Source organism: Cucurbita pepo, chromosome LG17 (genome assembly GCF_002806865.2).
Source record: "Cucurbita pepo subsp. pepo cultivar mu-cu-16 chromosome LG17, ASM280686v2, whole genome shotgun sequence".
NCBI classification, from domain to species: domain Eukaryota; kingdom Viridiplantae; phylum Streptophyta; class Magnoliopsida; order Cucurbitales; family Cucurbitaceae; genus Cucurbita; species Cucurbita pepo.
Window position 1 is genome coordinate 2,574,039 of NC_036654.1, and position 12,273 is coordinate 2,586,311.

Consider the following 12,273-nt stretch of genomic DNA (forward strand, 5'->3'; position numbering starts at 1 on the left):
AATTCCGTTGTAGTCTAGTTGGTTAGGATACTCGGCTCTCACCCGAGAGACCCGGGTTCAAGTCCCGGCAACGGAATTTCAATTTTCGTTTATCATTATTATTATTTTCCTTTTGAAAAGGAATCGCGCGACGTCTCGAGTGCCTTGTAAATCTGCCTTGGAAAAATAAAAAAAATAAAATCATAACGACCGATCAATGGGCAATTCCGTTGTAGTCTAGTTGGTTAGGATACTCGGCTCTCACCCGAGAGACCTGGGTTCAAGTCCCGGCAACGGAATTTCAATTTTCGTTTATCATTATTATTATTTTCCTTTTGAAAAGTTATCGCGCGACGTCTCGAGTGCCTTGTAAATCTGCCTTGGAAAAATAAAAAAAATAAAATCATAACGACCGATCAATGGGCAATTCCGTTGTAGTCTAGTTGGTTAGGATACTCGGCTCTCACCCGAGAGACCCGGGTTCAAGTCCCGGCAACAGAATTTCAATTTTCGTTTATCATTATTATTTTCCTTTTGAAAAGGAACCGCGCGACGTCTCGGCAGTGCCTTGTAAATCTGCCTTGGAAAAACGACCGATTGATGGGCAATTCCCTTGTCGTCTAGTTGGTTAGGATACTCGGCTCTTTCTCCTGAGGGACGCTCTCACCTGAGGGTCCCGGCAACGGAATTTCAATTTTTGTTTATTATTTTTTTCCCATAAAGAACCGTGAGTCCTCCGCAAATCTACCTTTGAAAAATAAAAAAAAATAAAATCACAGTTTTGTTGTAGTCTAGTTGGTTAGGATACTCGGCTCTCACTAGAGAGACCCAGGTTCAAGTCCCTTTGCTAGGATTCTCTGCTCACACTTGAAAGACCCGGGTCGATATACCCAGGTTCAAGTCCCTTTGCCAGGATTCTCTTCTGTTTCAAGTCTCTCATAACAACCAATTGGTTGGGCAAGTCTCTCATAACAACCAATTGGTTGGGCAAGTTGGTTGTAGTGTAGTTGGTTAGGATACTTAGCTCTCACGGGAGTCCTTATATTGATCGATTGATATTTTTATCAAGGATCATTTTTTTAAAAAAGAACCCCAAGTTCCCAGTCGTTTGTTATAAATATAACTTATAAAAAAAGAAAATATATAATAAGAATCAATCAATATTTTTACTTTTATCAATAACATATTTTAAAATATGAATTTAAATTTTAGATATAATTAAGTTGATAATCAATATTTGGTATTAATCATGGATAATAATAGTAAATGAGTTAGTTGGGTGATATGAAATAATTTCTTTTTTGGAAAAAGAAATCTAATATTGAATATTAAATATATTAGAATTCATGGACCAAAATTAAATGAATTGCCTCAAAATTGGGACCAAAATGAATTTTAAAAAAATGAAAACTAAAGCCACACGGTTTGTACGGTAAGGTTGGAAGAAAATTTGGGGCAAATTTAATAGGCCAATCCAATCGTAACATATTGATTTGACCCGACCACATGGATTATTAGAATACTAAAAGTTTAATAGCTAAGTCCCGTGGCTTAATGTAACTCACAATCTAACCTCAAATAATCTAAATTTTACTATTACTTAAAGACTTCACGAGACTTCTACCTCGAAACAAACTCGATATGATATTAGCTATAATAATATTATTTATTTATTTAGTATTAAAAAGTGTACGGCTATTCATATTAATAATTTTTTTAAAAATGAAACTATATCAAAATTTATTGAAATTTATCATTATATATATATATATATAATGAATAACTTTTATAACTAATTAAGTTATGGGAAATAAATAACAACAAAATTAAATTAAAATAAAAAAAAAACTAAAATTTTATTTTATCATATATTTTTATTAAATTTAATTAAGCATAACTAAATTAGTTAAATTATTATGTTTTAAAAAGATTTAAAATTTGATACCTATTAAACTAAAAAAAACAAAAATTAATTAAATATCACGACTAAAATGTGTAATAATTTATTTTTTTTAATTTAATATAAATTTAAAATATTAAACTTTTTAAATAAAAGTCAAATCCCATCGTGTGTGTATATATAATATAAAATATTAATATATATTTTCAGAACTCTTACGAAGGTGGACGGCACGTATTCCTCACGACCATGCAACTTCTTTTACATTATCTATTTAAATATTATTCTTTTTTTCTTCATTTTTTTTCATATATATATATATATATATGAAAAAATTATTTAAAAAAAAAAAAAAGAAAATTGAAAGAAGAGCAAATTATTGTGTCTAAATTTTTGGAAAATAAAATAGGATATTTTAATTAAAATATTCTTTTGAAATTTAGACTAAAATTTCGAGAATATTTTAATTTAATGTGGTTGGTTTTATTATTGTTTGGTGCATATTTAAAATTTTAAAAATTATGGTTAGAAAATAATTTTTAATTATTTTCCATTATAAAAATGAATTATATAATTAATTAATAAGATAAGTAAAAAATCATTAATAATTTTATTGCTATCTTATCTTCAAGCTTATAAATGATTATTTAATCCATATATTTAAAAATTTTACATTTTTATCTAATTTTGGAGTTTAATTTCAATTTTATCCTTTAATACTCTAAATTAACTAAATTAAATATTATAATGTAAATTTTTTTAATTAATTTTAATAATAATAAAAATAAATTAGCGACAATAATTAATTAATATAAAAATTAACCTAAGAACCAAATAAAAATTATTTTGAAATTTGAAATATTATACCGAAAATTGAATAAATAAATAAAAATTTAGATAGACATAATATATTTGGAATATCCCTGTGGATTTGAAAGCTTGAAATTGTGTATAAACTCCATTTCCATGGCGGAATTCCCCTGTTTTCTCTGGTCCTAAAGTTGCAGAGCTGCTTCCCTCTCTTTTTCCAAAAGAAACAAAAAGAAATTTCAGAGAAAGAAAAAGGGAAAAGAAAGCAACCCACAAGGAGGGAATACCAATTCAAAAATCCTTTTAACTCTCTTCTTCTTCTTCTTCTTCTTCTTCTTCTTCAGAATTCAAATTTATTAACCAAATCAGAGCTTCCAATGGAGAAATTCTCCATCTCCGACCAAAAATTTCATCTGGGTTTCTGCCCTTCCTCCTCTTCCATGGATCTAAATGACCCATCCACCGTTTCTGAAACTTCCGGCCAATCTCCGCCCAGCCTCGCCTACTCTTTCTCTTACTGCAGAACCAGCTCCGACGCCTCTGCCTTCTCCGACCCCACCACCGACGATACCAGTTTCTGTACTGAGCCCTCTCCAGCGATTCCCGCCAGAAAATATAAACTCACCGCCGGAGATAAACCCGACGATCAAGACGCCATGGATTCCGGTGAGTGGGTTTTGTGAATTTTCTCCTCCTTCTTACAAATTCACAAGTTTTTTAACGTTGTTGCAGAAACAGAGATGATGAAGGAGAGATTTGCGAAGCTTTTGCTCGGAGAAGACATGTCCGGAAGTGGGAAAGGGGTTTGCACGGCGGTTACAATCTCAAACGCCATTACTAATCTCTATGGTCAGATTTTTCTTTTTCCGAACTGTTTTAACTTTTTTGATTCTGGGTCTTAACTTTTGGCTCTGTTTTTTGGTCTGATCAGCGACGGTGTTCGGACAGAATCTGAAACTGGAGCCGTTGCCGGCGGAGAAGAAGGCGATGTGGAAGAGAGAAATGGCTTGTCTGTTATCTGTTTGTGATTACATTCTTGAGTTCTTCACTGAATCTCAAACCTTGGACGATGGAACAACAATGGAGGTGACATTTCTCTGTCTTTTTCAGAACAAAATTGGTTCTGTTTTTAGAACAAAATTGTCTGTCGGCTAGGATGTCTGTTTTAATGATGGGTTTTTTCAGGTTTTGAACAGCCGACAAAGGTCAGATATATACCTAAACCTTCCAGCATTGGAAAAGCTTGACATGATGCTCTTGGTAAAATACTATAAGAACTTTGTAATAAAACTTTGGTTAAACATTTTGAGAGTGATTTATCAATCTTGTTTGGGTTTTGGCAGGACATTTTGGACAGTTTTCACGACACTGAGTTTTGGTATGCTGAAAAAGGAAGCATGTCGTCGAACTCGAACTCGAACCATTCAAAATCGGCTTCGTTTCGCCGACTTTCGTTGCAGAAAGAAGAGAAATGGTGGTTGCCAGTTCCTTGCATTCCTTCGTGTGGTCTATCAGAGAAAGCACGAAAACAACTAAAAAATAACCGTGAATTTGCAAATCAAATCCATAAAGCTGCTATGGCGATTAACAGTACTATTCTTGCTGAAATGGATATTCCCGAGTCATACATCGACACTCTTCCAAAGGTTAGTCCTCTAACCGATCATAGGAAGATAGCAATCTTTACTCTCGATCAATGTAAATCCGTTTTTTGATTGGTTTTCACGAAATAATCAATTTTTCATTTTTTCAGAGTGGAAAGACGAGTATAGGCGATACGATGTACCGTTATATGTATAGTGCTGACAAATTCTCGCCCGATCATTTGCTCGATTGCTTGAACATAGGATCTGAACACGATGCGCTCGAACTTGCAGACCGGATCGAGGCTTCAATGTATACATGGAGAAGGAAAGCATGTCTAAGCCACTCAAAATCATCGTGGGAATTGGTAAAAGATCTAATGGCTGAAGGTGATAAAGGTGACAAGAACACTATCTTAGCTGAAAGAGCTGAGAGCTTGCTTTTGTCCTTGAAGCAACGGTTCCCCGAACTTTCTCAAACAACCTTAGACACTAGCAAGATTCAATACAACAGGGTAAGTTAAGAGTATATGTCTTGTCCACTTACGTTATGCTCGATTTTCGAACTTTTAAAAATGCATATTAGATACAAAATTGAACGTTTATGGATCGAATATGCACTAAATTAAAAGCTTAAAGATCTATTAAACCCATTTTAAAATCCCGATACTTATAAGATTTGATGTTGTAGGACGTAGGACAAGCAGTGTTGGAGAGTTACTCGAGGGTGTTGGAAGGACTGGCATTCAACGTTGTGGCATGGATTGAAGATGTTCTTTTTGCTTATAGGTCCCTATGAAACCAAGAGTAGGGCCCCTCCTCTTTTACCAAGAAAAGGAAATGTTTAGTTGCTTGTTTATATTGTATGGTCACAATGGGTATAAAAACTATGTTGTTGGTTGGGACAAAGGGTTCTCCCTATTTGTAGAATGTATTTACCTTTTAGGTTAAAGTTGCACGGGAAATTGTACCTTTTTTTTTAATCGGTTCGATTGAAAATGCATAGTCACTTACCTAAATTATCTTCTTCTCGAGTAAAGAACACTTCTCTATCTAAAAAAAAATGTAGAGGTGTATACAAATTGAGTTAAAAAAATCTTTTAGACTAACTTGAAATTTTGAGTTAGTTCAGTGTGTGACTCGAGCAATCCAGATATAGTTTATAACTGAACCCAACTAGACCCAAGTCATTTGAACCCTCTAAAAGAAAGTACGATGATTATTTAGACATATAGTCAAATTTAAAAACTAATTATGTATAAAACCCGATATATAAGTCTTCTTGTTTTTACTTGTATTATAAATTATGTCATGACAAAATTATTAATATTTTATAATAAAAATTTATGTTTTAATATGTTCTTCCAAATCCTCGACCTTATTCTAAACCCTAAACCCTAAACGACAATTCTAAAATGTTACATTAATCCACTCAAAAATTTTAAAAAATACCATTTAAAAAAAAAACCCTCTAAATTTGGTGGCCATATTATTGAGGATTTATTACACATTTATATATAATAAATATGAAATTTATGAGCTTCAATGAAATTAATTACAGGTATACCCTCAGAAGACATTGGCATATGGCTATTAATATTGTATTTAATATATCACCAAACAAAAAAAAAAATTGTATTTATTTTTACTTTTCAAATAAAATTCATGGACATAAAAATATAAAATTTATTTTTGAACTTCGAGGACAATATTGACGTATGCTCGAGCCTCAACTCACGTTTGAGAGAAATGTTATAAAAAAACGTAAGCGAGGATCTAGGTTGAAAGCAAATTTAAAGGAATAAATGTTATAGGCTAAAAGCGAATAAGTAACAACAATGAATTTCATAGCATATAACTCGGTTATGAATAATTGACAACTAGTTACATTCCCTACATTTTTGCTTGACAGGGTTAGACATGATTTTGGTAACTGACCATAAACCCGGTATTGATACAACAAGAATAATAAAGGCCTATCTAACATAAAAGCAAGTAAAATAACCTAAACAAACATGACCAGAACATCTGACACAATTCATAAGCAACACTCAACGACAAACATAAACAAAAAAAATATTTTTTTATCATCTTCGAAGTACATAATGAATTTATTTGCATGAACCAATTTTCCAATTTAAAGATATAACTTTAGAGTTTATTTGCATTATTAAATAACGAATTTATTTCTTTTTATCATCTTCAAAGTACATAAAACTCATCAATGTAACCTATAATTATTATTTTTTATTATTTATTACTAAAAATAAAATTTGAAATATTTAAAATGTAATTTTTAAAAATAAATTTAAAAATCCAAAAAAATTATAATTCCAACGATTGAATCGAGTTTGAAAAAGGTCTCAACTCTGCAATAGAAAAATTATTCAATAAAATTGCGCCTTTCTGTCCTTTCTCCCTCGCTCCCTCACCCTCCGGCGGCACCCACTCTTCTCCGGCAAGCACGTACTCCCCTTGTCGAACCATATCCAGCGACGGCGATAGACCCACCTGGAAGGCGGCCGACCCCCACGAACATCCTTGCAGCAACCCTCTCCTCCCGGCGCGACTTACAAGCGGTAAAATCTAGTTTAATCAACTCCATTAGGGTCGCTTACATCGATTGAGTTTACAATTCTGCTCAATTAGTTCTGAAAACCCTTATTTCGGATCGTTTGGATTTTTAGCGCCCCGAAAATTCGTTACTGGCCTCTTACTCGGGTACTCGTGCGCTGTATTGTTTGATTATTGTACGATTTTTTTTGCTTAATAATTGTGGAGTTGATTAAGTAGCCCACTGAAAATTCTAGTGAGATTATTTAGGGTTGAAGTGTGTATTTTGGATTCTTGATATTGATATTAGAAAACGTAGGGGCGTTTCATTCCGTGACGGTTGTTAAGTTCAAAATTCCTGCAGAAATCCTTACAATTTCATCGTAGATTGCTTGATTATTTGCAGTATAGCGGTCTTGAAGTTGCAGCAGCAAGGTCAATGAGTAGCAACATGGAAAGGCCGCAGAAATCTAGACCTCCCGAAATTGTTAAGTTGAATGACGCAGCGAAATTGGTAATAAATTAAAATTTCTTTACTCAGTTCATCATGGTTCTGAATTTGTTCTTATTTGCGTTCTCCTTCATTGTTGTTTGATTGGATAGCTTTCAACTTTTCCTCAGTTTTCTGTTGACAAAACTTCAAATCTTGTAGAGAAATTTGGCACACTCTAAGCTTATTATGTTGCAACATGAGCTCACTAAAATGTCAACTAGTTAAGATATATGCTTTGATCTAAGAGGTTCGATGTTCGAATTTCTCCGCTATACGTGTTGAACTCAAAAAGATTGTGCTGTAACATGAGTAAAGATTTGTGATTAAATAAGTGTCTCACATTTGAAGTCTATGTTAAAGTGAAATTCTGGGCCTTCCTATGAAGACCTATGTTTGTGGATTAGAGAAATCTATGGTTTAATATTACGTCACGACGTTGTGCATAAAGAATTGTCCTGATATTTGATAAACGGAGTATCCATCTTACGTGCAGGCAGCGGAGTTGATGAGTAAGATGACAAATTGCGAATGGAAAGAAACTGCAAATGATAATAAATCAACCGTGGTAGAGCCCGAAAATCGACCTCCTAGGTCAGTACTCAACTATCTGGATCTCTTACTATGGCATTAGGCTGTTTTCTAACTAGCTCTAGACCTGTTTCTCTAGACTTGGACTTGGAGCCAAAATAAGTAGCCAGTTCAGAAATGGACCTTCTAATGACCCACTTGATAGAAAGTTATATGCCAAGTTGGACGCTGGGAAAAAGCAAGCTGCTAGAAAGATGTTGGAGGATACTCCTGTACTTAACAATGAAGATGATGACGACAACGATGATGAAGAAGAGAGTAAAACTGCCATGTTCGATAAGAAGCGAGCACCAACTCGAGTAACTATGCCTCCTTTCTGGACCAAGAAAAAACGGAGGTAGTTTGTTTTTGTAGGTAGGGAATATTCTTGATTATCAAACCAGTGAACATCTTAGTAACTATGCCTCCTTTCTGGACCAAGAAAAAACGAAGGTAGTTTGTTTTTGTAGGTAGGGAATATTCTTGATTATCAAACCAGTGAACATCTTAGTAACTATGCCTCCTTTCTGGACCAAGAAAAAACGAAGGTAGTTTGTTTTTGTAGGTAGGGAATATTCTTGATTATCAAACCAGTGAACATCTTAGTAACTATGCCTCCTTTCTGGACCAAGAAAAAACGAAGGTAGTTTGTTTTTGTAGGTAGGGAATATTCTTGATTATCAAACCAGTGAACATCTTAGTAACTATGCCTCCTTTCTGGACCAAGAAAAAACGAAGGTAGTTTGTTTTTGTAGGTAGGGAATATTCTTGATTATCAAACCAGTGAACATCTTATTTGGTCTTAGACAAGAAGGTATTTTATTTAGAAGGTAGTTTGTTCATTTAGTGTGAGATCCTACATCGGTTAGAGAGAAGAACGAAGAAGTCCGAAAGAGAAAGTCCAAAGAGGACAATATCTGCTAGCGGTGGGCTTGGGTCGTTATATTTATATTGGTATGATTGAACTTGTTAGGGCATATTTTGAATGACTTTGCAAGGTATTCCGAGGCACGGTAACAATTTTTTTTTTTTTGTTGAAATAATTAGATTGGTTAGGGATTATTTTTTCGATAATCTAGGTGGTGGTGCTATACTGCAAGCCTTGGTTGGGTGTGAAGTTAGCTCGTTTCCCTCTTACCTATACCTCCCACTCGGGCGTAATCCTAGATCTCTTTTGGGTTGGAATCTCTTGTGATGTCCCACATTGGTTGGGGAGGAGAACAAACCACCATTTATAAGGGTGTGGAAACCTTCCCCCTAGTAGACGCGTTTTAAAGCCTTGAGGGGAAGCCCGAAAGGGAAAGCCCAAAGATGACAATATCTGCTAGCGGTGGATCTGGGTCGTTACAAATGGTATCATAGCCAGACACCGGACGATGTGCCAGTAAGGACGCTGGGCCCCAAAGGGGGGTGAATTTGGGGGTGGTCCCACATCGATTGGAGGAAGGAAAGAGTGCCAGCGAGGACGCTGGACCCCGAAGGGGGGTGGATTGTGATGTCCCACGTTGGTTGGGGAGGAGAACAAACCACCATTTATAAGGGTGTGGAAACCTTCCCCGGGAGTGGATTGTGATGTCCCACATTGGTTGGGGACCGGGGGTGGATTGTGATGTCCCACATTGGTTGGGGAGGAGAACAAACCACCATTTATAAGGGTGTGGAAACCTTCCCCTAGCAGACGCGTTTTAAAGCCCGAAAGGGAAAGCCCAAGGGTGTGGAAACCTTCCCCTAGCAGACGCGTTTTAAAGCCCGAAAGGGAAAGCCCAAGGGTGTGAAAACCTTCCCCTAGCAGACGCGTTTTAAAGCCCGAAAGGGAAAGCCCAAGGGTGTGAAAACCTTCCCCTAGCAGACGCGTTTTAAAGCCCGAAAGGGAAAGCCCAAGGGTGTGAAAACCTTCTCCTAGCAGACGCGTTTTAAAGCCCGAAAGGGAAAGCCCAAGGGTGTGGAAACCTTCTCCTAGCAGACGCGTTTTAAAGCCCGAAAGGGAAAGCCCAAGGGTGTGGAAACCTTCTCCTAGCAGACGCGTTTTAAAGCCCGAAAGGGAAAGCCCAAAGAAACAATATCTACTAGCGGTGGATCTGGGTCGTTACACTCGTTGTGAGTAGGATTTGTGCTAGGCTTTTATCTCAAACGAGAAGGTTTTTCTCGAAACGTGACAGACTTACTCTGATCCAGTTTGCTTGGAGTGGATCCCTATCTATTTCTTTTCTCTTTATTTACTTTAGTCTCAAGAAGATCTTACATTTTTATCTTTGAATTTTCACTATTAATACTTAAGTGTTGACTTTTCTTTAACTAATTTAAATATTATGAGGTAGAATTTTTTAATTAATTTTTAAAATGTAATATTAAGAATGATATATTTTGAAATAAATATTTTAAGTTTTTATCAAAAAATTCATCTTAAATAATTTTATAATACAAAGTTGAAGGATCCAATTCCCCAAAAAGGTCAGAAGTTTTTCTTTCAAAATTTTACCATAAATTATATAAAAAAAACAAGAAATTTAAATGGCAATGTGTGGGCTCTGTATTTACCAATTAAAAGAAAAGGGGTTCGAATCAAATGCGGACAAGATCATCAAACTGGACACGTGGTTGGTACTGATTGGTTAGAATGTGATAACTACGACGTGAAGTCGGATCAGCCTGCAATAAGGCACAATTTTTTATGTACGGCTGAATACGGAGATTGGAACATGTTCAGACGGTAGCTAGTCACCGACCTCTCATTGTCTCCCCACGCGCTTATACTTTTTGATCCCGAGCGTGGTTTGCACGCATTAACATGTGTGAAATAATCCTTTTTTTTTTTTAAGAAAACAAAAAGACTCAAACTTCATTACAATTTATTTCTATAATAAAAAACAAATTTCTTAAATATTTTCTTTAAATTTGTTTAGTACAGTCCAAAATAATTAGATTAATAAAAATATTTTTAAATATAGCATTTATCTTACTGCTCTTAAATTTAAAAAAATTTAAATAGTATTTATAAACTTTAAAAGAAGTCTAAAAAAATATTTAAATTTAAAAAAAAATTCAGGAATATTCTTACGATTAGTTTGGAATGAAACGTTCGTATTTTGTTTTAAAATACTCTTAGATTTTAATTTTTTTTAAATACTCTTATCCTACTAAATTTCAAAAAGACTCGTAAACTTTCAAAAATAATATTAAAAAGTTTGGAGATATTGAGATAACGTCATACGTTTTTTATACATATATTGACCGTAATAATTTTTTTTATTTTTTATTTATAAAAGTAAAAAGTGTTAACTTTACTTCTATAATTTCATGAGTATTTTTTTTTAAATATATACAATTAAAAAATACTATTAAAAGTTTAAAGGATATTTATTATTACTATTTTTTAATTTAGTTTAAGGATATTATTGAAACTTTTTTGAAATTTAGAAATAAGTTGAGACAAACTTAAATGCTATTTTTATTAATTTAGCCCTTTAAAATTTATTATTGTTATTATATTTAAGTTCAAAATTATTAATATCATTATTATTTCATCCTACCTAAGGTATTATATAACTTTTAAATATTATCAGCCTTTTTTTACATAAATATTATCAATAACATTTTTTTTTAAAGTCAGTTCAAATATCTATTTCCAGATTTTAATTATAATAAATAAAAGAAAATACATCCCATGCTTTTGGGGCCAAATAATATTTAAATATATATATATATATATATATATATAGAGAGAGAGAGAGAGAGAGGTTAAATTTGACAACCTAACGTATTTCAAAATACAAAAAATTAGGTTGCAATTAAGTTAGGATAAGAATTAGTTTAAGCTTCAAGAAAAAAAAAAAAAAAAAAAAAAAAAAAAAAAAAAAAANAAAAAAAAAAAAAAAAAAAAAAAAAAAAAAAAAAAGGGGCCAAGCACATACTACCTATGACACTAATGTAAAATGGTTAGATAAGTTATCGGTGAATCACATACTTTGTGTTTTTTTTCTAAATTTCGGACGGTTGAAGGTTTAGACCAATCACAATTCATCACCATCTTGTCAGCTTGTAATTGATGGCGGACTATTAAATAAGTGTTGACCCAAGTCTGTGTGCTGGGGCTCGTCTCCCTAACCGTACGTGAGCTGCCTTGTATGACCTATCAAGCCCTTCTCTCCAGGGCTTAGCTCTCTTTCTCAACTCGAGTTTGAAGTTCAGTGGCTTTTATCATTGACAAACTCAAAATTAATACCGTAATTACACTGAAAAAACGATAATCAGGCATTTTTCAATAATAATAATAAAAAAAATATATATTATCAAATAATTAAGATTAAAGTAGAAAAGTTGTGTATAATCCCAAACAAATGCCTACCTACAACTAAAGGACAAGAAAATGTTCTTAATTACACTGGAAA

General features: G+C 33.7%; 2 protein-coding genes and 3 non-coding genes across 6 annotated transcripts; all 5 read left to right on the plus strand.

The window, feature by feature from the left end:
• The first annotated feature begins 3 nt into the window (after window positions 1-3).
• TRNAE-CUC lies at window positions 4-76 on the plus strand. The gene has a single exon. It is a non-coding gene; the product is annotated as a tRNA-Glu (tRNA).
• Window positions 77-205: 129 nt separating this feature from the next.
• On the plus strand, window positions 206-278 carry TRNAE-CUC. Its single transcript has one exon. It is a non-coding gene; the product is annotated as a tRNA-Glu (tRNA).
• A 129-nt stretch (window positions 279-407) lies between these two features.
• Window positions 408-480, plus strand: TRNAE-CUC. Its single transcript has one exon. It is a non-coding gene; the product is annotated as a tRNA-Glu (tRNA).
• Window positions 481-2,836: 2,356 nt separating this feature from the next.
• LOC111778566 (rop guanine nucleotide exchange factor 3-like) lies at window positions 2,837-5,291 on the plus strand. Its single transcript, XM_023658473.1, has 7 exons — window positions 2,837-3,355; window positions 3,422-3,538; window positions 3,621-3,775; window positions 3,875-3,949; window positions 4,033-4,335; window positions 4,443-4,787; window positions 4,964-5,291. Exons 1-7 carry the CDS (start codon window positions 3,067-3,069, stop codon window positions 5,069-5,071), a joined length of 1,392 nt encoding a protein of 463 aa, XP_023514241.1. The 5' UTR covers window positions 2,837-3,066; the 3' UTR covers window positions 5,072-5,291.
• A 1,319-nt stretch (window positions 5,292-6,610) lies between these two features.
• Window positions 6,611-8,680, plus strand: LOC111778569. 2 transcript variants are annotated; one of them, XM_023658479.1, is made up of 5 exons: window positions 6,611-6,851; window positions 7,232-7,339; window positions 7,812-7,909; window positions 7,986-8,243; window positions 8,339-8,680. In XM_023658479.1, exons 2-5 carry the CDS (start codon window positions 7,265-7,267, stop codon window positions 8,340-8,342), a joined length of 435 nt encoding a protein of 144 aa, XP_023514247.1. In that variant the 5' UTR covers window positions 6,611-6,851; window positions 7,232-7,264; the 3' UTR covers window positions 8,343-8,680. The 2 variants fall into 2 exon arrangements, with proteins under 2 accessions (XP_023514247.1, XP_023514248.1); XM_023658480.1 differs by having other exon boundaries at window positions 6,634-6,851; window positions 7,213-7,339; window positions 7,986-8,680.
• The last annotated feature ends 3,593 nt before the right edge of the window (window positions 8,681-12,273 follow it).